At 50.0% G+C, this 26,949-nt stretch overlaps 3 protein-coding genes across 3 annotated transcripts in view; 1 reads left to right on the forward strand and 2 right to left on the reverse strand.

Moving 5' to 3' along the window:
- Positions 1-4,176, forward strand: part of hectd2 (HECT domain containing 2) — a 14,848-nt gene extending 10,672 nt beyond the window's left edge. Inside the window, exons 15-22 of the mRNA XM_068327256.1 lie at positions 393-457; positions 896-989; positions 1,553-1,627; positions 2,151-2,238; positions 2,345-2,451; positions 2,541-2,656; positions 2,732-2,875; positions 3,404-4,176. Coding sequence (XP_068183357.1) covers positions 393-457; positions 896-989; positions 1,553-1,627; positions 2,151-2,238; positions 2,345-2,451; positions 2,541-2,656; positions 2,732-2,875; positions 3,404-3,524 — 810 coding nt within the window. The 3' untranslated portion in view covers positions 3,525-4,176. The remainder of the gene's footprint in view (positions 1-392; positions 458-895; positions 990-1,552; positions 1,628-2,150; positions 2,239-2,344; positions 2,452-2,540; positions 2,657-2,731; positions 2,876-3,403) is intronic.
- Positions 4,177-18,033: 13,857 nt separating this feature from the next.
- Positions 18,034-20,094, reverse strand: LOC137603601 (protein phosphatase 1 regulatory subunit 3C-B-like). The gene is made up of 2 exons (XM_068327207.1): positions 19,935-20,094; positions 18,034-19,674 (listed from the first exon to the last, which is right to left on the reverse strand). The coding sequence occupies exons 1-2, from the start codon at positions 19,946-19,948 to the stop codon at positions 18,693-18,695; spliced, it is 996 nt and encodes a 331-aa protein (XP_068183308.1). The 5' UTR covers positions 19,949-20,094; the 3' UTR covers positions 18,034-18,692.
- A 4,048-nt stretch (positions 20,095-24,142) lies between these two features.
- Positions 24,143-24,762, reverse strand: fgfbp3 (fibroblast growth factor binding protein 3). The gene is made up of 2 exons (XM_068328295.1): positions 24,512-24,762; positions 24,143-24,437 (listed from the first exon to the last, which is right to left on the reverse strand). The coding sequence occupies exons 1-2, from the start codon at positions 24,760-24,762 to the stop codon at positions 24,143-24,145; spliced, it is 546 nt and encodes a 181-aa protein (XP_068184396.1).
- Positions 24,763-26,949: the final 2,187 nt, after the last annotated feature.

A 26,949-nucleotide genomic window follows, 5' to 3' on the forward strand; every position in this document is an offset into this window, starting at 1 on the left:
GTAAAATAATATAATATAATGTAAAATAATGTAAAAAAATGTCATATAATGTAAAATAATATAATATAATGTAAAATAATATAATGTAATATAATATAATGTAATATAATATAATGTAAAATAATATAATATAATGTAAAATAATATAATATAATGTAAAATAATGTAATGTAATATAGTAAAATTTAAAATAATACAATAATATAATGCAGTGTAATATAATGAAATGTAATATGATGTAATATAATTTTATATAATATAATTTTATAATATAATGTAATAATATAATTTAATGTAATATAACGTGATGTAATATAATGTGATATAATATATACTGTATTATACATGGAGGTGATGCCTGAAGTGGAAAAAGCTCCTTAACCTGCTATCAGCTGATGGGCTTAGCCGTCTACAACAGCATCGCTCTGGACATCCACTTCCCTCTCTACTGTTACAGGTGGGTGTCGGTTCTAAACCCAGCAGGGTGTCGGGGTCCTGGTGGTCCAGACATGGGACAGCAGTAGTACTGCAGAAGTACTAGAGCAGGAATGTTAGAGTAGAATCAGAGCAGTAGTACTGCAGTAGTACTAGAGCAGGAATGTTAGAGTAGAATCAGAGCAGTAGTACTGCAGTAGTACTAGAGCAGGAATGTTAGAGTAGAATCAGAGCAGTAGTACTGCAGTAGTACTGGAGCAGGAATGTTAGAGTAGAATCAGAGCAGTAGTACTGCAGTAGTACTGGAGCAGGAATGTTAGAGTAGAATCAGAGCAGTAGTACTGCAGTAGTACTAGAGCAGGAATGTTAGAGTAGAATCAGAGCAGTAGTACTGCAGTAGTACTGGATGGTCTTTTATGAAACATCTGACACATCTCTGATTTCCTGTCCATCCTCACAGGAAGCTCCTAACTCCGCCCACTGTCCCATGTGACCAAAATGCTCTTGTTGGCATGGCGACTGCCACCCTGGACGACTTGCAGCAGGTCATGCCGGTAGGTGTTGCACCAGCCACTAGAGGGCAGACTTGAACACTTCCTGAATGTTTTTGTACATTTTCTACTTCCTGATTTTCAACATTCCGTGTTTTTTTCTTCTCTGTGTTATTTTGAATTCTGCGTTTTGGTCTGAGCTGTGATTGGTCTGCTCACCAGTACACGCTGTACACGCTGTACACGCTGTACACGCTGTACTCGCTCTGTGGACTCTGTGGAACACTTCACACCTCCTGTGTGCGCAGTGAAACCCCAGAGGGGCAGTTATCTGCCTACGGGGGCAGGTAGACACTCTGCAGGTGTTGGAGGCGTCAGCTGCTTTTACTTTAGTCCTCATTAACGTTATGGTGTTTGGTCACGTGACCATGTTAGCGGCCACGTGACCATGTTAGCGGTCATGTGACGGATCCATCACCAGGTAACCAGTGATGAGAGGACTTCCTGCTTGTGAAGCAGGGTTTTTTCCCATGATGCTCGAGTCTCTCAGAAACAGCCATGAGTTTGTGGCTTCATGGCCAGCAATGCATGCTGGGATTGAAGCAGTGACCTGCTGCGTGTTGCAGGAGCTGGCTCACGGTCTGGGGGAGCTGCTGAGCTACGAGGGGAACGTGGAGGAAGACTTCTACCTCACCTTCCAGGTACACAGTACTGCAGTAATACTGCAGTAACTACACAATACTGCATTAATACTGCAGTAACTACACAATACTGCATTAATACTGCTGTAACTACACAATACTACATCTAATACCACAGTAAGTACACAATACTGCATTAATACTGTAGTAACTATACAATACAGCGTTATTAGTTGAGTAACTATACAATACTGCATTATTGGTACAGTAACTACATAACACTGCAGTAACTAAACAGTACTGAATCTAATACTGCAGTAACTACACAATACTGCATTATTAGTACAGTAGCTACACAATTAATAATATTAATTAATATTAATACTGCAGTAACTATACAATAATTCATTAATAGTACAGTAACTATACAATACTGCATTATTAGTACAGTAGCCACACAATACTACATTATTAGTACAGTAACTACACAATACTGCATTAATACTGCAGTAACTACACAATACTCCCTCTAATACTACATTACTTATCCAGTACTCTTTTTTCGTACTTTTTTGCGCTGCAGGTGTTCCAGGAGGAAATGGGCGTGGTCAGATCCTACAACCTGAAGCCTGGGGGAGACCGGATCTCCGTCACCAAGCAGAACAGGAAGGGTGTGTGTGTGTGTGTGTGTGTGTGTGTGTGTGTGTGTGTGTGTGTGTGTGTGTGTGTGTGTGTGTGTTTAGCCTGACCCTGGTCTCTCTGTGTGTGTGTGTGTAGAGTACGTCCAGCTCTACGTCGACTTCCTGCTGAATAAATCCATCAGTCGTCAGTTTTCTGCGTTCTACCACGGCTTCCACAGCGTGTGTGCGTCCGACGCTCTCATGGTGAGCTAGTGTGTGTGTGTGTGTGTGTGTGTGTGTGTGTGTGTGTGTGTGTGTGTGTGTGTGTGTTCTACTGACGTGTTGTTGTGCAGCTGCTGCGTCCAGAGGAGGTGGAGATGTTGGTCTGTGGGAGTCCAGACCTGGACCTGGTGGCCCTCCAGAGGGCGTCTCAGTACGAGGGCTACACCCGGACGGACGCCACCGTGCGGTAGGGCCGCGACCCCAAAGCATGCTGGTCCCTCAGGGGGCGTGAACCTCAACGCCTCACCCGTGTGACCCCCAGGTGCTTCTGGGACGTGGTGCTGGGCTTCCCTCTGGAGCTGCAGAAGAAGCTGCTGCACTTCACCACCGGGAGCGATCGCGTCCCCGTCGGGGGGATGGCCGACCTCAACTTCAAGATCGCCAAGATCGACGTCCCCACGGACTGGTAGGTTCTCCAGGAACCATTAACCTCCTGATGGACGGGTAGGTTCTCCAGGAACCATTAACCTCCTGATGGACGGGTAGGTTCTCCAGGAACCATTAACCTCCTGATGGATGGGTAGGTTCTCCAGGAACCATTAACCTCCTGATGGACGGGTAGGTTCTCCAGGAACCATTAACCTCCTGATGGACGGGTAGGTTCTCCAGGAACCATTAACCTCCTGATGGACGGGTAGGTTCTCCAGGAACCATTAACCTCCTGATGGACGGGTAGGTTCTCCAGGAACCATTAACCTCCTGATGGACGGGTAGGTTCTCCAGGAACCATTAACCTCCTGATGGACGGGTAGGTTCTCCAGGAACCATTAACCTCCTGATGGACGGGTAGGTTCTCCAGGAACCATTAACCTCCTGATGGACGGGTAGGTTCTCCAGGAACCATTAACCTCCTGATGGACGGGTAGGTTCCTCAGAGAGCTGGAGCTGCTGTTCTCCTCCTGATGTTCTGATTGGTTCTGCTCTTCCTCCGTAGGCTTCCTGTTTCTCACACCTGCTTCAATCAGATCTGTCTTCCTCCGTATCGCACGAGGAAGGAGCTCAAACACAAACTCACCATCGCCATCTCCAACGCCGAGGGCTTCGGCCTGGAGTGACCAATGGAGAAGCACCTACCCCCCCACCTGATCACTATTATTAATTATTATTATTATTATGTTGTTGTTGTTGTTGTTTGTGTCTGGCCTTCTCTGCGAGGCGTTTAGGGACCACCAGGAAATCTCTGTTTTAATAAGGGTTCATTTTGTGTGACGGCAGGAAGTGAGACACGTGTGGATCAGAATGAATTTGTTGAATAAGCTGAATCTGATATTTATGCTGGGATGTAGATAAATCGTAGAAGTGCTGACGCGGCTGTTTTTTAATATTTGGTTGTTGCTTCTCTTCTCCGCGGACGATACTTTAATGTTTCCGTTGAACGTACAGACTTGGTGTCGTGTTCTCGTGTTCTTGACATCGCCGCCTGTTTCCAGGAGCAGCTGACTTCCTGTCGGAGGTTCTGATGGTTCAGTGCAGCTGAAACCAACTCTTCTTGTTGTTAGCACTAGTGGCTAACTGCTAACGGAGTACCTTCTTAAAGGGACCGCTAACACAGAATACATCCCCACTAAACCGAAACCCCCGAGCTAGCAAGAAACAAACGTCGCTGTGACGTTACGAGGACGCTGCTAATAAAGTTGATTCAAACTGGATTCAGGTTTATTATTACAACAAGGAGAATAAAACCGTTTTGATGCTGGTTGTATTTTATTTTGTCGTATTTATCCGCCAAACTTTAAACGTTAAACCGGTCTGAAGGGTTGGGATCCACTGGTTCAGAACGACGAGGTCGTTGGGTGAGTTGTGAATGTTCCTGGTGTCCTTGAACGCACCGTCTGTCACGTCCACCTGTTCCCTCTCAGGTCTGTTTCTAATGCCATGTGTTGTTGTTTTACTCCATATGAAGTTGGTTTCCCGCTGGCGTTCTCACGCGTGCGTCTCTCTGCGCCGCCACTAGAGGGCATCAGAGTTTAACCTGTGACCTCCGGGAACAAACCGGGAGCCCGATGCGTTTCTATACGTGAACGTACATCCGAACACGCCGTCCTTCAGGATCGTGTGCCAACGGGGACAGACGCTGCTTTATTTGTAGTTAATATATAACCGGGTCGGGCTGCAGCCTATAGAACTTATGTAACAACGTGTTCTGAATGCAAACACCCCCGCCCACGCCGGATCCTCCAGCTGGGCCGTAACCTTCCTCCTCCATAGGGTCCGAACCCCCCGTCTAAAACGGGACTCCTGGTTGGGTAACAGGACATCTGATCCGAGAACCGGCGACCTTCTGCAGGGTCACGGTTGAACCGGGCCCCCGCTCAGGAGCGGGTTCCCTGTGCAGAACCGCCCCCCCCCCCCCTTCCTCCAGGTCGGGTACTCGTACGCCGGCACGTAGACTACCCATGAGCCTGCAGGAACCTGCACCCGGCTGGTTGGGGGCATTTCAACGCCCTGAGTCATGAACCGCTAACAGAAGCAGACGTGGGTCTGGAGCTCTTCTTCATCATCTTCTTCTTCATCATCATCTTCATCATCATCTTCATCATCATCTTCATCGTCCAGCCCCAGGGAGGAAGACGTTTCCTGCTCACAGATGCCGACGCCCAACCAGGAAGTAGGGCTTGTTATTAGCTACATGCTAACGGTTTGGAAGACCTCATTGGACCAGAGGAACCAGTCAGACCCGACCTGGGGGGGGGGGGGGTGGTATAAGGCAGGCCCCGCCCACGGCCCCGCCCATCCCCACAGACACCATCAGTGTGTCTTTGTTTCAGGTGAACACACCTCTCATTCAACCCATCATTTTTTTAATGATGGGGGGGCAGGTTCCCAGTTGGGGGGGGGGGGGTGACGTCTGCTGGCTCGTGTTAACTGCCCTTTCTGCCCTCGGCTCAGCAGGAGGTTGATCCTGGACTTAAGCGGCTTCATAAGTGGGGGGGGGGGGTTACAAAGCAGCTGAGCGCCGGTGATTTATTCAAGGAGAGGTGACGTTAGTGGGGGGGGGCAGTCAATTTCACCTGACGGCCCTGAAGGCCTCAGATTAGCGGCGGTTTATCAGCTGCTGGCCTGGAACTGGGCCAGAGCTCCACTGGGGGGGGGGGGCAGCTGTCTGGTAATACCTAACCAGGACCTTGGCCCCTGCCCCCCCCCCCATACACACACACATCTATCCATCAACCTCTGACAGTGTTTATGTTGAAGCAGAGAAATAAATCCCTCCATCATCGTCGTAAAGCAATAAGTGATCAGAAAGTTACAGCGACAGGATCAATAAACCCTCAGGACCTGAACGGTACAGGATCAATAAACCCTCAGGACCTGAACGGTACAGGATCAATAAACCCTCAGGACCTGAACGGTACAGGATCAATAAACCCTCAGGACCTGAACGGTACAGGATCAATAAACCCTCAGGACCTGAACGGTACAGGATCAATAAACCCTCAGGACCTGACGGACACAGAGGATCAGGTCAGACCTGAAACACCTCTGAGGTCAGGGAAATGAGACACTTCTCGTAAATAAAACATTTGTCAGGCCTGACTTTGATATTTTGTTGGACTTCAGGTGTTTAACGTTTGTTCAGTGGGTGAGGAGCAGCTGAACTCTTCACTAGTGTTGCTTCTGGTTCTGCTTCTGGTTCTGAAGACTCAATAAAGGGTCCCTGAAGGGCTCTGGACACCTTGTATGGAGCTTATAACTCCAAGATGTGTTTGGTGTGAGACAATTCAGGGCTTCATAGTTTTATTTTATTTTATTTTATTGAATACATTTTCAAAATTGAAATTTTTTTCAAATTTTTTATTTATTTATTTTTATTTATTTATTTTTATTTATTTTAAAGACCTCGGATTTGATCCCCTGACCAACAGGAAGTCGGTGTTGTGATTTGTGGATCTGGTTTAATGTGATCCAGGTTTCTGGTTTTAGTCAGGTCTGGATCGGACTCTTGGTTCTAGTCTTGATCTTCAGGACCTGGTTGTTCAGATCCAGGTTTGACTCCACCTGAAGCCACTTCCACTGATGAAGACCAGCTGATCTTCATCAGTGGCAGTCGGTCCTGCAGGATAAAACCGGCTCAGATCGGCTCGCCTTCCTCTCCTGGTTTCTGCTGCTCGCAGACTGTGTGTTTGTTTGTTTGTTTGTTTGTTTGTTTGTTTGTTTGTTTGTTTGGGGGGGATGTGACTAAAAACTGAGCTTCAAGCTTTGACTCTTATTTGTGGGTTCTGCTGACGAAAACTGAATCATTACGTTCCAAAGATAACGAGAACAGCCACTGCTAGCGCCGAGCTAACCGGCTAAACTTGACATGCTGCTAATTAGCAACATGCTGCTAACTAGCGACACGCTAGTTAGCAAACACGAATGTTTCCAGATGGTACTCCAAACATTTCGGTTTAGAAATCCCTCAAATCCCATGTGTGCATGTGACCACAAGGGGGCGGAGCTTAGCAATGAGCTCCATCAAAGAGGAAGAGATGAACCTCATCAGTGTGTGATGTGATCTAAAAATAACGGCGACAGAAAGGTTCTGCAGTCACGTCATCGGCCCGACGACCTCCTGGAACCAAGCAGGAGTGTAGAACCATTAGGGGCGGGGCTTATTTTATTACTTTTAAACTAAATCTCTGGTGTTTGACGTTTCCGTTCTGGTACGTGTGATTCGTGACGTCCCTCCAACCTGTTCACACCTTCATGACTCAAACCAGAACCTGAGGGAGTTTCTTCTCCGTGAGTCACGACTTCCTCTGAACTTACTGGTTGAGTTGTTCTCGTTGGCGTCGTTGCGTCAGAGGAAGAAGGTGTTGCGTCGACCTGAGGCGGCGTCAGACCAAACGCTGCTGCTGGTTCAGCCCCTGATCCGTTTGAACCGGTTTGGGAAGGTGAAGCCGCCGCAGCGTCCATCAGGAGCCTGGGTGGGTGCAGGCGTTGGTGCACCGGGTCAGGCGTTGGTGCACCGGGTCAGAAGTTGGTGCACCGGGTCAGAAGTTGGTGCACCGGGTCAGGCGTTGGTGCACCGGGTCAGGCGTTGGTGCACCGGGTCAGGCGTTGGTGCACCGGGTCAGGTGTTGGTGCACCGGGTCAGAAGTTGGTGCACCGGGTCAGGCGTTGGTGCACCGGGTCAGGCGTTGGTGCACCGGGTCAGAAGTTGGTGCACCGGGTCCAGATGTCGGTGCACCGGGTCAGAAGTTGGTGCACCGGGTCAGGTGTCGGTGCACCGGGTCAGGCGTTGGTGCACCGGGTCAGAAGTTGGTGCACCGGGTCCAGATGTCGGTGCACCGGGTGAGAAGTTGGTGCACCGGGTCAGGCGTTGGTGCACCGGGTCAGAAGTTGGTGCACCGGGTCAGGTGTTGGTGCACCGGGTCAGGCGTTGGTGCACCGGGTCAGAAGTTGGTGCACCGGGTCAGGCGTTGGTGCACCGGGTCCAGATGTCGGTGCACCGGGTCAGAAGTTGGTGCACCGGGTCAGGTGTTGGTGCACCGGGTCAGGCGTTGGTGCACCGGGTCAGAAGTTGGTGCACCGGGTCAGGCGTTGGTGCACCGGGTCCAGATGTCGGTGCACTGGGTCAGAAGTTGGTCACCAGGTCAGGTGCTTTTGCACCAGAGCCCACTTTCGGATTTGTCCTCAGCTGATCTGACTCAGTGTGAAGAATGCAGTGAGACCGCTGCATTCTTCACTTCCTGTTTGCTCAAACTGGGCCGCTCTGCTGTTCAACAGGTCCACACATGAATCTGGCCACGCCCCCCTGTGTCTGAGACCGCCTCCCATTTCACCTCGCCCGGAGACGGGAAAATGATTTCTGTCGGCCCACTGTGTTTGTTTTTGACCTGCGAGGTCAAACACAAGTAGGAAGACATTAGTTCTGTAACAGGAAGTAACCGTCCCTCTACGTGACACACACACACACACACACACACACACACACACACACACAGGCCTTGTGTTTCCAGTCACAGATAACAGCCGTGACAACAAGCAGCTGCCGTCCGTCTGTCAACACAACTCGGTTCTGTCCGTCCGTCTGTCGGCGCCGTGAACAAAAGCTTTTCACACGCCGTTTGTTCACGGTCACGCCGCGGCCTTTAGCGGCGTCGCCGTCTGATTGGTGGACACGTCCAGCAGCTGCTGCAGGTCTTCTGTTTCCAACCGCGTGACGCTCGGGGACGTTCGCTTCGTACCTCCAGGCTCAGATTGTCTGACGGCGACGACGGACTGAAGAACAAAACCCTCGACTTCATGTGGTCCTGAGACCGACCCAGAACCAGAACCAGATGGCGTCTCACTCACGGACGTCACGACCAGAAATCAACCCCCGATCTACAAACACGACACGGACGACAGCCTCAGCTTCCTGTTTGTGCGTCGAACGCGTCACGGATACGGCAGGGGAAGCGTGAACAGGAAGTTCTCACGTCCGACGCCTGAATGGAGCCGACCCCAAACCGTCGATGTCCCGAAACACACACACACACACACACACACACACACACACACACACACACGATTGAGTGTGGCTGAACATGCTAAGCTAACATCATTGAAGACATTGAAAAAGGCCTTTAGTGTCTCCAACATGCGGCTAACGTTAGCCGACACGCTAGGGTTTGGAGATGCTAGCTCAAGCCACGCTGTTTCCATGTGTTCCACCGGTTGGGACATGCTAACATTAGCTTAGCCCCGCAGCAGAGAACCGACGGTCTCAGGTTGCCGTGGTGAGCAGCCTGAAATGAATGAACGGACAGTTGCCACGGCAACGGTCAGGCACGCTCTCTCCGTGGGTCTGATCTGGGTCACTCATTCATGCAACAGCGGAGCCTTTCAGCCCGCTAACGACCCGTCGCCCCCGGGGAAGCCAGGGGGACCTCCTGCCGGCGGCGCCGGCCAGAACCCGTTCACATCACGTCCAAAAGAAAAACGCCGACCGGACGGATTTAGCTTCGTTTTTAATCTGAATACAGGAAGTCAGAATTGGCTGCAGACGTCTCCCGACAGGACGCTAGCGCTGGCGCTAACGCTACGTGATGTAACATGATGTTAAAGAACACGAAGCCCCAGTCGGACGATAACTTATCGATTTGTTGTCCTGGCGGCCCTCCGCTGCCCTACTTAGCCCCGACTGAACAAACAGAGATGTGGACCACGGCTGGCGGCGGGGGGGTCACGCAGTACCCGTCAACAGGACGCCATTATGCCTCACACAATAAATACGAATGGGACCCAGCCAAGACCTGAAGGTCCGGCTGGAGGGGACCTGGACCACCAGGGGTTCTGACCTCACTGGGGTTCCATCAGATTACACCCCCACCCCCAAACCGCCCCCCGCTGCTAAGCACCAGCAGAACGACTGAGATTTAGATCGAAGACAATAAATGTTTGTGGGTTGAGTTCTGTCCAAATGACATCAGGTGTATTCAGAATAAACAGATGCTAAATGTTTCGCGTTCTGGTGTCGGTTCTGGTTCTGGTGAGTGAAGTCAGTGTTGGACCGGTCAGTGTTGGACCGGTCAGTGTTGGACCGGTCAGTGTTGGACCGGTCAGTGTTGGACCGGTCAGTGATGGACCGGTCAGTGTTGGACCGGTCAGTGATGGACCGGTCAGTGTTGGACCGGTCAGTGTTGGACCGGTCAGTGTTGGACCGGTCAGTGTTGGACCGGTCCTGCAGGCAGCGTCTGGTTGATGTTTCAGAAAATATCTCCAGGAATGTCTCCAGAAGTCCAAGTGATGAGTTAGCATATCCACGGCTAGCCGTCGGCAGCGTGTTAGCATGTTTAGTGGGGCGCTGTCGCTTTAAATCTGAAGGACTGCTGTCCTTGAGTGATCCTGGAAAAGCCTTCAGTCGGAGAGGAGGGCAAAACGAGACAGGATCTGACTGCAGTATGAAGGCAAAACCACGGCCCGTCTGCACAGAACCACGGCCCGTCTGCACAGAACCACGGCCCGTCTGCACAGAACCACGGCCCGTCTGCACAGAACCACGGCCCGTCTGCACAGAACCACGGCCCGTCTGCACAGAACCACGGCCCGTCTGCACAGAACCACGGCCCGTCTGCACAGAACCACAGCCCGTCTGCACAGAACCACAGCCCGTCTGCACAGAACCACAGCCCGTCTGCACAAAACTACAAACGTCTGCGTAGACTGGGCCCGTCTGCGTAGACTGGGCCCGTCTGCGTTCTGGAGTCGGTTCCAGAGTTCAACACTTTCCATCTTTTAACGACCGACTGACAGAAAACAAGTTGGCAGAAACGCAAACTTCACACAAAGCAGCCATTCAGGACGGAAAGCAGAGACACCATCATTAAAGTCCTCAGCCTACACACGTGATGCAGCTAGTCGTTGCCCTTACAAGGACGTCGACCTACGCGTCCATCATCATCATCATCATCATCATCATCTTTGTCTTCATCGGTTCTAACGGCCAATAGCAGCTCAGCGCTGCAGCAGGAAGTGAACCCAATTCTTCTTCTTCTTTCTCTCCTGTTGACAAACGCTCGGCGCCGTTGGCCAATGGGAGTTTCTCAACCAGGTGTTACACGACTCAGCCGGGGGGGGCGTGGCCTCCAGCAGGTGAGACGGCGAAACAAATGAAAAGATAAACAAGTTGTAATGATTTATTCACGTCTCAGACGGGGAACCTGATGTTCTGGTTCCAGTTTGCTGGAACGTTCCTTCTCTTCCTTGACCGACTGACGCTGACGTCTCATTGGTCGGTCCTAAACGTGATTTACCCCCCCCACCCCCCCTCATAAACAGACTTCACGGCCGTCGTGGCGCCTCGGCGTTGGACCGGAGCCCAGATTGTGTTCTGGTGTCTCTGGACCAGGACACCAAACTTTTGTTTGTTTCTGTTTTTGTTGCACAAAAATTTGTTGCAACGTTGAAACATTTTGTCATTCTCTGACTTCCTGTTTCGTGTTGTCGTCATGTGACTGATGAAATATTGGTGGGCGAAGAGGGGCGGGGCTTAAGTCCAAGAGTTACCAAGAGTTCTGAGAGTCTTCCATCGGTTCCCAGCTAACCGCTAACCGCTAGCTGTTTCCCACTCATTCATTCATTTTCCGGACTGCTTCCTCCGCTCTCGTGGGTCATGGGGGTTCCTGGGAGCCACACTCAACCGGATCGTCCAATTAGCAGACGTCAGCTGACGCTAGCATCCCGCCGGTTAGCATGTGCGCTAACTTGTCTTTGTGTGTCTGTGGGGGAGGAATGTGTGCGTGTCGCGGCGTGTTCGACCTGCTGCTGGTTGTCGGCTGACTTTAAGGTATATTTACCTGAGGGGTCACCTGGGGGCGGTGGAGGGGTCACATGGAGCCAGGGGGGGGTGTAAACACACGTGATGCATGTTGCAGGAAGGGGAACTTTAATAACCTGAGACCCGGGTTACGGATGGATTATTGATCCCCCATCGGGTCCGATCGGATCCATACTTCCTGTCGAGCTGACTCAGGATCTGCTCCTCCTGCCCCCCCCCCCCATCACCTCCCAGCTGATCACGCTCCTGAGGCGTGTTCAGTGGTGTGGCGCCTCCGCCGAGGCGTCGGGTTACATTCATGCACTAAACCGTCAGCGACAGGAATAGCAGCGGCGGAGCCGAGTCACGCCGCGTGAGCGTGGCACCGCTAATCTCATATCTTATACTTTACATACTTTATTAGCTCCTGAGGCGCCGCGGTTAGCCACTCACACACACACACACACACACACACACACACACACACACACACACACACACACACACACACACACACACTAACCAGCAGGTAGACAAATGATCAGAGAAGAGGCGGAATGAGGTAAAGGTCAACCAATAAGGCTTAAGGTCTTCAAAAGCTGCTGAAATACATATATGTTGGTGTTAGGCTCCGCCCACCAGCTCTTCTGCTGCAGTCATGTCCACGAGCTAACAGACATGCTAATGACACGCTCGTCTGCGCTAAAGACACGCTAACGAGAACAAGAATGGGACCCAACCAAGAGCTGAAGGTCCAGCTGGAGGGGACCTGGACCACCAGGGGTCCTGACCTCACGGGGGTTCCATCAGAACACACCTGCTAACAGACATGCTACCCACACGCTTACAGTCAGAGTAAGAGGCGCAAACAGACACGCTAACCGACACGATAACCGGCATGCTAACACTCATGCTAACCGTCATGCTAATAGAAACGGGGTTAAAAAGCGGGGGTCATGCAACTAAAAATGATCCAATCTGAGGACTCCTGGCTGCGTTGGGTTTATCTGGTGGCGCAGCGGTGACGTTCCGGTGGCGTTCCGGTCGTGTTCGGGGGCCTCGGGTGCTGATGGGAGACGTCTCTGATGGATTACTGATTGACATCTTTATAGGGAATTTATTGATTTGTAACATAACAATAAAGATATTGTTGAATTCAGGTCAAGTCTGGTTTACGGACGTCGTTAAAAGTGGGAAACCATCCTTATCCTTATCGGCGAGGCTCCGCCCACAGCTGCGGCCTTATCGGCGAGCTGACGGCGGATAGTTTGATGCTGGTCTTTAGCTACAGACCAGAGTCGTAATGGCTCCATAAAAGCAGTCGCTTCGCTCGCCCGGCGAATCACACGCGAACATCTGATTCTGTCTCCGCCGTCCAATCAGAAGTCACTTCCAGAAGGAACTTCCTCTTCCTCTCGTCCCGGGTCCAGACTTCTAGAAACCTGCCAAGGACTCACCCAAAGTCCTGCAGGGGCCTGCAGGTGTACCTGGTCCCACAGGGGGTCCAGGAGGAGGACACTTCCTCCCGGGACAGGAAGCGGACTCGGGTGTCCTTCAGAGACAAGTCGGTGCCGACTGTTGAAGTCCTTCTAGTCGTAAACATCCGATGAATGTGACAGGAAGTCGTAGTCGACAGCTCTAAATGGAAGGAGGTCAAAGGTCATGGTAAATGTAGGTAAGCGTGACACGCCAACACGTGTCCGCTGGGATGCGACCTTTAAAGTTCAACACTGCGACGCAAATACCCACGAGCACAAACTCCAACAGGGAGTGGGGGGGGCATGCTTGAGTTCGCCACCTCCTCACCAGACGAGGATGAAGAGTCCTGTCTGTTCAAACGGCACCGCCGTGCCCTCAGCATTGACCTCTGACCCTGACCTTTGGGATGATTTGATGATTTGGGTGAAGGTCGACACCTGTCCCAAAAGGGCGTGTTAGCAGGACGTTGCTATCGGCTCACGTGAACCAGTATCGCATATCTGCTCCTGATTACCTGACAGGTGTCATGTGATTCAGTGTAATTCCGTGCATGCGCTATTAGCTAGCTACTATTAGCACCTTTGCCAATAGTCCTAGCTACTATGAACACCATTGTGTCGTCGGCGTCTCTATTCCATCTTTTCTTTCTCATGGGACGCAACAAAAACTGGATTTCATCTGCTGTACAAAATGGACCGAGCTGAGAGCGGGGCAAGATGGGCGGGGCCAGATGGGTGGGGCCAGGCGATGTTGACCTCTGGGCCATAAACATAATGGCCTCACACCTCCAGAAGCAAACACGGCGATGGCCGTTGATCCCCCCCCATCACCGTGGATTTAATCGTAAACCAAACAGTCTTATCGCTGGTGATAACAACTCGGTTCCTGACACTGCACCTGAGGTCCGGCAGCACCGACAACGTAGACAAGGAGGTGATCTGGACCTGAACCTTCATCCTCCAAAGACTCAAACCGGCACCAGCTTTATTAAAACGGACAAACACATCAGAAGATAACCTGGAGCTGCCCCAGGGTCCACCAGAGACCCTTGGTTTGTCCCCATGGAAACACTCAAAACCAGAACCAGAACCAGCCATCCAGCTTCTGCGCTGGTAGAAATAACATCAACTTCACTTCATTTTAGTAAACACAGCTCCTTCTATCCATCTTCTTAGACCCAGGTTGGGTCCTCCTGGAGGACCCGATGCATTCTCGGTTCAGATGAGTGTATGAAGGTTCTCCTTCATCCAGGTCCTGGTTACCCAAAGCTGTTCAAATCAATCCACCAGACTTGTAGAAAGTTCTTGAAGACGTTTCACCTCTCGTTCAAGAGTCCTCTTAAAGTCGTCATCTCACCTCTGGTCAGGGTCATTCATGCACCAACGACCACGGCCAGGACCGGTCTAACTGCCCCAACGGTGGTGGTTGGGAGTGTCAATGGGGGTCGAGTTACAAATCTCAAAGTCACTGAGCTCTTGTATGATAAGGGTGGTCAATAGCCCTTGTAGACCAACGGTGGACAATAGCATGAGCCATTCCAGGAGTCAGTCTGTTGAATTGTTCTTTTGGGGAGTTTTGAAAGAACCTGATCGCCAATAGATGAACGATGACGTCTAAAAACATTCAGTAAAGTCTCTTCGCCCCAGACTTGAAGGGTTTCATCGTCTTAAACTGAGAACTTGAATCCTTTCGTCAGACGTTCCAGAGATCACTGCGGACCTTGAATTTATTTATTCTTCATCAGTCCTAAAGCCGTCTTTGGCAATAAGACCAAATCCAACAGAACCCTGAAGGAATGGGAGGATCTGAACATCATCTGGATCTGGATCTGGATCTGGTTCTGGTTCTCCGTTGACTTGCCCAACCTCTCCTGCAGGGCAGGTCAGGTTCCAAACCCGTCCCCAGAAGATCTCACGAACCCAGATTTCTGTCTGGAGTCCAATCGAGAAGCTTTAACGTCCAACTGGATTAGTTCTGTTATAGTCTGTTAGGCTAACACAAGCTAGCTGTGGAGCTAGCAGCCCTTTAGATGGGTTTTTATTCATCAATCAAACAACGACTAAAAACCTGCCGCCAGGAAAACAGTCGACTAGTCGTTTCTACAGGTTCAAGCCTGTTACCGTGGCAACGCAGGAAGAACTCAGGTGATGTGATCAGAGCTCTACTCAAACAGGAAGTGACGAAACGTAAACAGATTTGTCCGTCCTGTTATCCGTCAGCTCGGGCGAGGAATGCAGGACGACCGTCCAGGCCGTCGCCATGGAGACGGGCCTCTGTCAACACGGGACACAGTTTGTCTGCTGCTTCCTCAGCCCCAAAATGGGTCCCCGTCTCCCCCCCGTCCTCCGGTGGGACAGCGATTGTGACATCCCATAATGCCTCAGACAGTGTCGGCGTAACCGTGGCGATGGAGGACGTGCTCCAGCTCACGAGCCGAGTGGAGAAAAACCTTCAGGCAGCAAACGCTGGAATGAGGAAGAGGAGGACGGCGTCCAGGAAATGGTTTGGGGGGGAGTTTCCTGGAACGGCGCCGAAATTAAAACGAATCAGAATAATTCTGATAAAGTACGAATTAAATGGTGAAAATAGTGAAAGTATCAAAAGAGTGAAAGAACGGAGTTCTCGCTCATCACCAGCAGCGGCTCGAGTCTCCGCCCCCTGCATACGGCCAATGAGAATAATGCAACACACACTAAATAATAACCTCGACCGACCGCTTATCTGTAGCTCACTTAGTTGAGAAGACACCGACCTTTGACCTGTAAGTCAAATATACCAGCCATAACACACACACACACACACACACACACACTGTCATTTTGTTCAGAGATGTTTTGTTTTTCATGGAACAGAGATCATGGTTACTTCTGTAACTGAGGTTCTCTGAGTTGGGGAGAAAGCCCATCACATGGTTCTGTTAGCATTAGCTAAGCTACAGTTAGCATCTTGACTAGAACCCATAGACTTGTTTAAGGGTCTTGGTTGGTCGCTGGTTCTGAAATCTTGATGTGTTTTTAGCTCCAAGCGCTAAAGCTGTTAGCCACTGTTAGCCGCCACGCCGACACCCTCCTCACAGGAAACAAGAAAGATCTCAGGTAGAAGGACGTCGCCTTGACCCCTGCCAAAATAAAACTGATTTTCATTTGAATCGGTAAATCCCACCTGAGGCTGGGATTGGAGCTCAGCTGACCTGCTAACGTTCCCATCATGCATTGGGGTGAACTGATGTGAAAGTTTTACCCTCCCTCCCCCCGAGGCTTGGCGTGACTCACGTTTTAAAGGCCTTCATCGGGGTTATCAGAGCAGATATGAGGTGTTTATGATCTTTGAAGGACTTTGAGTTCATAAAGGAATCCGTTTCTTCTTCATTTACCCTCAAACTGGATTAAAGTGTTTACATCTGTTCACATTTATGAAGAAGAACAACAAGAACAAGGAGGTTCTGATGAAGAGGAACGAGACGCGGCAAAGGAAGACTAGATCCTCTGTGATCCTCCAGGAAATGAAAAGGCTTCAGAGGCGTGTGGCTCTCAGATGGGGACCCTGAAGGCAACACGGGGGCCACATGATGCCACAAACTGAGTCTGGATCCGTTTTCGCACCAGAATCGGAGGAGCGTGACTCCAGGTCAGACCCACCTCTGATCAGACCGTCATGGAGGAGTTATCATTTGTTATCATTTTGCTGAGTCGGCGCCTCAGACGTCAGAACGCCTTCATGGGGGGTCGGCGTGACCCGCGAGGAGCAGTCCAGCGAGACCTGGGAGAGTTTTAATCACGACAAAGAATTTGGTTGAGAATGTCAGCAAAGAGGACGCGCCGTCGGTCGATTAGGGTTTGATTTTCTTCTTCACATGTTGTTCTGCTCTGTTTGTTCTTATTATTAGATGGGATGGAGGAGGAACGACCAGCAGGTCATCTCGGCCCAGCCAGAGCTCCTCCCTTTGTCCGAGGGAGCGGCGCCCATTCTTCCTGCAGACTGTGAACACAACAGCGACCTTTCGCTGAAGCCACAAGAACGAAAGAAATCCTGATTGGAAAAAAGGGTTTATTCATTATTCTGATGGATTTTCCCGTTAAAATGTGTCGTCAACGGCGACGCTGCAGTTTTCAGTATTTATTTATTTATTTATTTATTTATTCGGTTCATCTTGAAGTCAAGACTCGTGAAACACGAAAACAATCACAAAACTCCAAATCATGTTTCACGTGAAAATCACTTCCTGCATTTATTTCCTTCATTCTTAATGTTAATTTATGTTAATTTATGTTAATTTATTTTGTTTTGATGTTTGTTTGTTTGTTTACTAACATCATTGATGTTTATAAACAAGTCGCTCTCTGGGACGTTTCTATAGATATTTTTTAACTTCAAATCAACTCCTCAAATATCAACTTGTTTAAGCTCCACCCACATCCTGTTTAAGCCCCTCCTCCTCTGAGCACGTAAAGATAGTATTAAATAAGTGTTTGTAAACAAATGGGTTCGCATTTGGAAACATTGGTTATGTAATGGACACTGCTGCGCTCTGATTGGTCGGAGTGAGTCAGTGCTTTTATTGATGCAACATGATTCATGACTGGATGATGAAATGTTTATTATTGATAATTATTATTGATCATTATTATTGATCATTATTATTATCGGCTGAGGGGGCGGAGTCAGGTGTTGGTTTAATGGTGTTAATGGTTTTGTTTATGGTCAGAAGGTTTATGGTGGAGATAAACTCCAGTTAAAGTGTCAGAGAAAAGAAAATTAAATATCATAAATATCAATAAGACAAATGAAGTCCATGAAATTTTATAATTTTAATTTTTCGTTCTATAAATAAGTAACAACAGAAGAGTCAGGAGCCGCTGTAGCACAAATATAGACTTTTATTTTGAAGGAAGTACACAACTTCAAGTGAAACCAACTTTCTTTTATGGTGACAATTTAAAAACTTAAAAATCACTTTCTCTTCCTGCTTTTCTCTCATCTCATCATTGCACAAGCAAACAATAAAAACATTCATTCGTTTTCTTTCAACATACCGCCGACCAATCACGTGCTGCGTCTGAGGACATCGGCTCCGAAAAAACAAAAACAAAATTACATCATTCAAACGTTTGTGCAATATTTTACAGCGATGGGAAAGAACGGGCTGCATGATGTCGGATTAACATCGAAGGTGCAAAAAAACAATTCAGTGTGTATTTTTCGGAAAATACGAATCAGCTGGTTACTATGGAGACACGTCCTGCCGCCGCCGCCATGCGCCCTCATCCTTTCCCTTCAATATGAAGGATTCACTTCGGTTTGAGTCGACGTCTCAATCAGTGCACATTTAACCAATGCTATCAGTAGGCGGGGCTTATTCTGTTTTGTTTTTTTTTACAGGTGACAATCTGTGGAACCTCCAACGGCATCAAGTCTCTCAGGTGAACCTGGTTCTGACAGTCCGCTTCCTGGCCTAGAACCGGTCTAGACCCCAACCCGTTGGCGCCATTGGCGTCCGGCGGCTAACGTCCTGATGTTTTCACCAATAAGGCACGGCGTTCTCGATCTGACCCCAGCTCTGCCAGCCGGGGAACAACCCGCTGGACATGCGGGGGCTCCCGAACTGATCGAACTCCATCTCCAGCACCTTCACGCCCCCGCCTTTGTGCTCCGGAGTCTTCTTCTGTTCCGGCGCCACCGCCGTGGTCACGCTCCAGCCCGTGTGCTTGACGGCGTAGTTTTTGCCGTCGTTATTGTCCCAGAAGACCTGGTCCTTGACTTTGAAGCAGACGCAGAACTCCACCCGGTTCTGTGGCGGGATGCGGGCCGGTAGCTCCACCACGAAGGCGAAGGTGTCAGTGTCCTGGCAGCTGTAGATGTTGTTCATGAAGGTGCACTCCACGTCGGCGAAGTTCGCCCAGCTGTCGAAGGTCACCCGCAGACGGACCGACTTCTCGAAGCCGATGTTTCGGACCTTGACGGTGCCGGTCAGCGAGCGCTCCTGGAGCGAGCAGTTCTCCAAGCAGACGGAGTTCTGCAGCAGCCGGTTCCGGAAGTCCAGGTAGTCCGCCGAGGGTTGCTTAAAGTCCAGCGCCAGGCTGCGGGCGGGGCTGATCTTCAGCTCCATGGCGGCCGTCTCCAGGTCCGTCATGTCGAACTGCAGCTCCTCCAACCCGCCGTGGACCTTGTGTCGATACGGCTCGTCGTCGAACTTGGAGAAGACGTGGATGGCGGTCAGCGACATCCCCTTGGTGTCGGCGAAGACCACCTTCTTCTTGCCCGCCTTGTTGTCAGCCCAGCCTACGCACTCGCCGCCGTCCCGCTGCTGGTTGCTGAGGCAGGGCCTCAGCGGCTTGAACCGCTGCTCGCGGGTCTTGTTGGCCCGGTTCTTGGCTCGGTGCAACTCCTCGTAGGAACTCAGGAAGCCCCTGAGAGGTGGAGGGGAGTGGTAGAATCTCATGGCCACGTCCATCGGCATGACGGGGCCGGGCATCGCTGACGGACTGAAAGACCTGAGCACACTGACAGAGAGAGGGAGGGAGGGGGTGAGGATAGGCGAGACGGTGTGAGACGGAGAGGGGGAGGAAGTTCAGCAACAATGAGAAGCCAAAGGCAGCGGGGGAGGAGTTGGGAGCCGCGGTTGCATAGAAAAAGCAGGGTATGCGAAAGTTTTTACGAGGTTTTTTACGAGGTTTAGCAATAAGTAGAAATATGATAAGAATCTCTAACAAGCCAGAGTGGTGGTTTTTGCATCTCCTGAAAGACCTGAACCAAGACTTACCTCGCGGCACTCATGGAACAGACAAATCGTCCCCGAATAGACGGAACTTTTTACTCGGCTTCGCTCTGCAGAGCCTTGGTCTCTGGAGGAACTCGCCGTCGTTCCTGCTTCCTCCTCCCTCGCTCACTTCCTGCCTCTCAGCGGCGGAGCTGCTCGGCGCAGGGATTTCAACTGCCACATTCACACCATTTGCATATTCTGTCATACCCTCCAATGAGAAGGCAGCAGGGTTCCTCTGCGACCAATCGGGACGAGACTGACCTTGGCTGCCGGCCAGCTGACGGAGGGGCGTGCCCTCGACAGGCCTCATGTTTGGGATGCCTGTCGCTGTGGACTCAGCTGCTATTTGAGAGCCGTGACGGACCCCTGGTGGTCATCCACTGACCGGCTCCTCCACGCCGGGGCCCCCGGGGGCTTCCAGAACGTACCAGAATAGCACGACGTCAGCGTCTGATCAGAAATCAAATCGAATTTTAAAGAATAAAACACAACCAGAACATGTTTTTACCTGCGGTCAGGGTGTGAGTGCGTTAGTCCCACTTCATGCTTGTATGCATGAAATCCCACTTCGTGTTTTGTGTGCATGAAGTGGGACTTGAACCTTTGACCAATAACATCAATGATTTAATCAAAGGGTGTTTAAACACTCTGCATTTAAATAGTCGTTCCTCAATTTTTCTTTCTGTTCGGCTCGTTTACATCAACAGTTGGGGGGGCCGGGAGGGTAAATATGATACAAACGACTCCCCCAGCTGTCGATCTTCTATTTTTAAACCGTATTTGCTTGATTGATTTGTGGTTAAATATTATCGGGTATCAAGCGGAACAGCGTGGACCGTGGAGGTCGATCAACATGACTTTTAATTTGTGTGGGGAATCGAGCCGCCCTCCGTGAGACTCAAACTAACTGCTCCCGGGTCGGTTTGGCCCGGCTCCTCGTTAGTTAGCAGGAGAACCTGAACCAGAACCAGAACCAGGACCTGAACCTGAACCCAGTTCTGGAACCTCCACCAAGTCGGAGCTCCTCGTGACTCGGGCTCTCTCACTCGGTTGTAGGCTGGGGGTATTTTTATCTCCCCCGTTGCTGGGGGGGGTGAACCTGTCCGGTGGGGCCGGTAGACTTTAGACCGGTCAGGCCGCTTCAACATGTCATCAACATGACCAACAGGACCGGAGGCCCTGGGGGGGTGGGGGGGTCAACTCTTCCTCCTCCTGTAGATAACAGGAAACAATGGTCGGCTTTATCTTTAACAATGGAAGGTTCAGTTTCAGGAAACTGGTTTTAATGCTATGTTAGCATGTTAGCAGCTAGCCGCTTGGTCAATCACTCATCACGAGATGATTCAGTGTGATTGGTCGGTTCCGCAATTCTTTGTTACCAACGTTAAATGTGTCGTTGTTTCTCGTTGCTTTGTTGTCTAAAATAACTGAGACTAATGGACATCATGTGATTACGAACTATTAGTCCTTAATGAACAATTATTACTCCTTTATGAACAACAATTACTCCTTAATGAACAATTATTACTCCTTAATGAACAATTATTACTCGTTTATGAACAACAATTACTCCTTTATGAACAATTATTACTCCTTTATGAACAACTATTACTCCTTCTCCTTCTATGTGTGAGGCGTTCGAGGACTTTGCCTCTAGTCGGAGATCACGCCATCCTGATGTTCTTTTCGGTGGTGAAGTAATAAACATGATTCCAGGGCGTCCGCCTCCAGCTAGCTGTCAGGCGGTGATCATGTGACCGAGCCAACATTAGAACCCAGGGATCAAACAACATCTCAGGTCAAACAAACCAAACGGGTCCTGAGTAAACCATGGTTGTTTGGTGGAGATCCGCCAGCGGAGATGTTGCTTCACCATGACCTGCAGGTCGGATGGATGGATGGATGGATGGATGGATGGATGGATGGATGGATGACGGAGGGATGGATGATGGGTACTAGTAGTAATAATGTTCTGATATGTTGTAAACTGGGTTTTTTGCTGCAGGTTGTTGGCTCAGATAAAAATAAGGTTCTATTCCGGGAACCACAGCGGAGTCAACAAACCAACAAAGTTCTGCTTTCCAGTCTGAGGAAACGTCCGAGTTACGCCAGAAAGACCGTCAGGGAGGGGTGAGACACGTTTGAGGCGGTGATGGAGGGGGTCGTCCCATTCACTGATGGGGTCAGGAGAGCGATCAGACCCTGTGATTGGCTGACTGTCGTCACATGGTTTCTTCTGTAGTCCCGGTGCCCCAGAACCAGCACCAGACACAGTTCAAAACCAGTTCACCAGCGCATGATGTCACTTCCTGTGACTACGGTGGGGGACCAATCAGGATCCAGAGCTGGTTCTTGTTGATGGCATCATCAAAGCTGATGATGTCATCGCTGCCAACCAATGACGAACGAGCTGTGAACCCCATTGATTAATGACTGATTGATTCAAACTGAAATCTGCCCGGAGACAATGAGCCTCACGTGAACCCTCTGACAATATTATCGTTATTGATCCAGGTGGAAACCTACTGGACCCGCCTCCAGGTGGGGGTGTGGCCTCAGCTCCCCTGACATTCCGATCGCTCCACCTACAGGGATGGCTCCATAAACGCCTCTCCTCGGTTGACCAGGGGGAAACTCTGTATGTAAGGCGACACCTGAGACCCGGGACGACCCCTGTGACCTGGGAACGACCCCTGTGACCCAGCCTCCTATTGGCTGTTGAAACATCAGACCACTGCTTTAAATATAATCGTAGCTCTCCTCCTCAGTCCAGGTTCGATTTGTGCTGCAGATCAGAATCTATCACAATATTTACGAAATGAAAAATGTTGTTTAACCCATCGGCCGCCGCCGCCAGGGGGTGCACAGGAGAATCTGGTTCAAACAAACAAACAAACAAACAAACAAACAAACACACAAGCTCTTCAACACGAGCCTCACAACTGATCTCAGACCAGACTGGAGGTCCTGACTCAGGAGTCTGTCCTGCTGTGACTCATTGTCCTGTCAAAGCCTCACCTGACACCAGAGCATTGTGGGAAACGAGGACAACACACACACACACACACACACACACACACACACACACACACACACACACACACAGTCTGTGAACTGTGGTACATATGTTATCTGTTTATGGATAGACTCCGTGTGTGTGTGTGTGTGTGTGTGTGTGTGTGTGTGTGTGTGTGTGTGTGTACATCGGCACGTCGGGGGGGGTGTGACGCCTCATGTTGGCATGCCAGCGGGTCCTCCGATAGGCCGATCCGGGTCAGCCTGGAGGGGACGGTCCAGATGGACGCCTGAGGACACGACCCCCAATGGAAGGCTGTCCAATCATGTGTTAGCATCAGCGTTATGTTATTGTTCATTTGTTAGCATTAGCATCTTCGCCTAGTTGGCTTCTTTTAATGTTAATCAATAATAAATTTTAATCGGCTGAACTTTTTTTTTTTTTTGCTGTGTCATGGTTCTCGTCATTCTATTCTGTCCATATGACAACAGGGATTATTATGGGCTGTTCAGTCTGGACTGATGATGTCAGCGGCTGCTTCTCACAGACACGCTGACATCAGAGATGAAACAGAAAAAAAAAAAAAAAGTGACGTCATGACTTGATCCCACCTGGAACTCTTTGACTCTCATCCGGGGAGTGTTTTCCTCCAGCTGCGACGCAGCGCCCCCTGGTGTCGCGTTTGTTCATTACATCATGATCAATAAAGTTTCACTTGAGTTCACTTTTATTCCTCTTTGGAAGAGAAAAACAAACACTTAACCGCGACATTAAAATGATCAAATCTGTTTATTTACTCACTTAGTTATTGATCTCACTCATTTGGATTGTTGGGTTATTAATTCATTGACAGATTAATTTATTTTCCACGATAAAAACATTAATTTCAAACATGTTTTTATTGGATAAAAAGAAACATAATTCAAACGTCTTCATTTAAAAATATTAAAATTTCACGTCACATGATTAATGCAGATATTATTCAGTGAGGACCAGCGATCGATCGATGACATCATCTCGTCAATTTAAAGGTTTCTAGACAAGAAAAACAATAAACTTCACAAAGTTAATCAATAATCTAAGGATGAATGAATTGAACAGGATCGATTGAAGTTGAGCATAAATTTGTTTGTTTTACTTTGTTTTTGTTTGTTCACGCCCACTATGACATCACTTCCTTCCTGGTTCTCCTTCACCCCTCAAACATCTTGATGAAGAAGGAGCAGACGGAGCTCCAGCCGTCGCTGCAGTAGCTCTGCAGCGCCGCCGCGTCTCCTTCCTCCTGTTCTTCCTCCCCCCCCCTCTGGGTGAGCGTCATGTGGGCCTCGGGCGGCCCCCTCCTGCAGGTTTTGACCCTCAGGACTTCCTCTCCTTCGCAGGCGTTGCTCCTCTTCCTCACCTTCGCCATCAGCTGCTTCCAGTAGCGGCCGGTCGTCACGCCGACGGCCCGGCAGAGGCCCGGCTCCCCAGAGTAGCGGCACCAGTACCTGAGGAAGAGGAGGAGGATGAAGGAGGAAGAGGAGGAGGAGAGCTGTGATTGGCCCAGCTGTGATTGGCCCACCTGTGATTGGCCGCCGGGGTCTCGGTGCTGCAGTTCACCAGCAGGGTCACCAGAACCCGTCCAGACGTCCGCCAGGTGCACTGGTGCCCCCCCCGGGTCGTCAGCCGCCCATAGGCGGGGACGGGGCGGGGCCTGAGCGTCTGAGGTGGGTGGGGCTTGTCTGGTTTTCCCTCATGATGCGGATGTTTCGCCTCGCAGATGACAGGAAGGAGGATGAGGAGGAGGATGAAGCTGCAGGAAAGAACGCTCATGGTGGCTGGAGGAAAAAATAAACAGCTAGCGCTAATTAGAGCTAACAGGAGCATCAATGCTAACAGGAAGGACGATGCTAACAGGAGCATCAATGCTAACAGGAATGACGATGCTAACAGGAGCTACGATGCTAACATTTATTCACAGGACTAACAGGTGTGAATGAACAGGATTGATGATGATGATAATGATGAAGATGAAGTCACATGATCTCACAGGAAGCACTTCCTGTTTTCTCCCAAGACGGAACATTAGTTTCTTATTTACTCGTCTGTCATGTGACCTTTGGTGTCGAGGTCACATGATGCCCGGTGATCTTTTTTAGAATTCTAACTGTTGCCGTGGAAACAATCTGGAACCCGCCTTCAAACGTCCACTTTTTTTAAACTAAACAGTAAACAAACAAACAAAAACACTACAACTGGTTTTATTTACAGGTTGTCATGGAAACTGCTACTTATTTACACTAAACCGTCCTGGTTCCCTTGTCTTTGAACCGACAGACGAGCTGACCTGTAAACAAACCTGTAAACAAACCTGTAAACAAACCTGTAAACATGTAAACAAGTCAGTCAGCTGTGGAGGGTTTCTCTCACCTGACCATGAAACCCGACACGATGGCGCCGACCCTCGTCCGTTTCCACGGGACGTCCTGGAGAGGATACAGGGCGACGCCCACAAGCCAGCGTCCCCCATCCACAAGCCCCGCCCCCTCGATTGAAGTTCGGTCGTGGGCGGAGCAGAGAAGTAAAGTTTGTTGTTTGCTGTTGGACATGAGGCCGCCGCTCTCACCACTTGATGCTCCACGCCTCCGAGTTGCCGTGGCAACGAGGGGAGCACGCCTCCGAGTCGCCGTGGCAACGAGGGAGCAGTCAAAGGGAGGAAGACGAGGATAAAGGGGACGGGGGAGGGGAGGAGGGGGCTGAAGAAAAGGCCACCAGAAAACAAAACACACACACACACACACACACACACACACAGACACACACACACACACACACACACACACACACACACACACAGACACACACACACACGTGTGTGTGTAGGTTCTCAGTCATCCAGCTCACGTTTATCCAGAACTGTTCAAGTCCATCCGCTGGACGTCGAGAAAGATTCCTGAAGACGTTTCTGCTCTCATCCAGGAGGCTCCTTCAGTTCAGAGGGTGTCTGGTTCATTACCCCGTGGGGTGGGGTCAGATTATTACCCCTGTGGGGTGGGGTCAGATTATTACCCCTGTGGGGTGGGGTCAGATTATTACCCCTGTGGGGTGGGGTCAGATCATTACCCCTGTGGGGTGGGGTCAGATCATTACCCCTGTGGGGTGGGGTCAGATCATTACCCCTGTGGGGTGGGGTCAGATTATTACCCCTGTGGGGTGGGGTCAGATTATTACCCCTGTGGGGTGGGGTCAGATTATTACCCCTGTGGGGTGGGGTCAGATTATTACCCCTGTGGGGTGGGGTCAGATTATTACCCCTGTGGGGTGGGGTCAGATTATTACCCCTGTGGGGTGGGGTCAGATTATTACCCCTGTGGGGTGGGGTCAGATTATTACCCCTGTGGGGTGGGGTCAGATTATTAACCCTGTGGGCTGGGGTCAGATTATTAACCCTGTGGGCTGGGGTCAGATTATTAACCCTGTGGGCTGGGGTCAGATTATTAACCCTGTGGGCTGGGGTCAGATTATTAACCCTGTGGGCTGGGGTCAGATTATTAACCCTGTGGGGTGGGGTCAGATTATTAACCCTGTGGGGTGGGGTCAGATTATTAACCCGGTGGGGTGGGGTCAGATTATTAACCCGGTGGGGTGGGGTCAGATTATTACCCCCGTGGGGTGTGGTCAGTTCATCGAGTTTTTGCTGTAATTATTTCTTCAGATTATTTCGTTTACAGAGATATTGATTATCAATTTATGGGGAAAAAAGTTGTCTCTTGTCTGTTGACGTCTGCATTTTACATAAAACCACTGATTTTTTATTATATATTATTATATTATAGACTACAGCTGTCCTGGTGTCATTAACGATTATCGAGAAAATGAAGACCGGTCCGTGAAAATATTGTCTGAGATGAAACCGGTCCGTGTGACCACCAGGTGGCGCCACCTGCCTGCTGTCTAATAGATTACTGTCGGCTTAGATGTGACCACCAGGTGGCGCCACCTGCCTGCTGTCTGCACGCT

Source organism: Antennarius striatus, chromosome 11 (assembly GCF_040054535.1).
Source record: "Antennarius striatus isolate MH-2024 chromosome 11, ASM4005453v1, whole genome shotgun sequence".
NCBI lineage: Eukaryota > Metazoa > Chordata > Actinopteri > Lophiiformes > Antennariidae > Antennarius > Antennarius striatus.

Bases quoted from the DNA above. Each gene is read 5' to 3' on its own strand.
- fgfbp3 (XM_068328295.1), bottom strand. From the start codon at position 24,762: ATGAGCGTTCTTTCCTGCAGCTTCATCCTCCTCCTCATCCTCCTTCCT. The intron at 24,438-24,511 runs GTGGGCCAATCA...CCTCTTCCTCAG, and splicing joins ACCCCGGCGGCCAATCACAG to GTACTGGTGCCGCTACTCTG.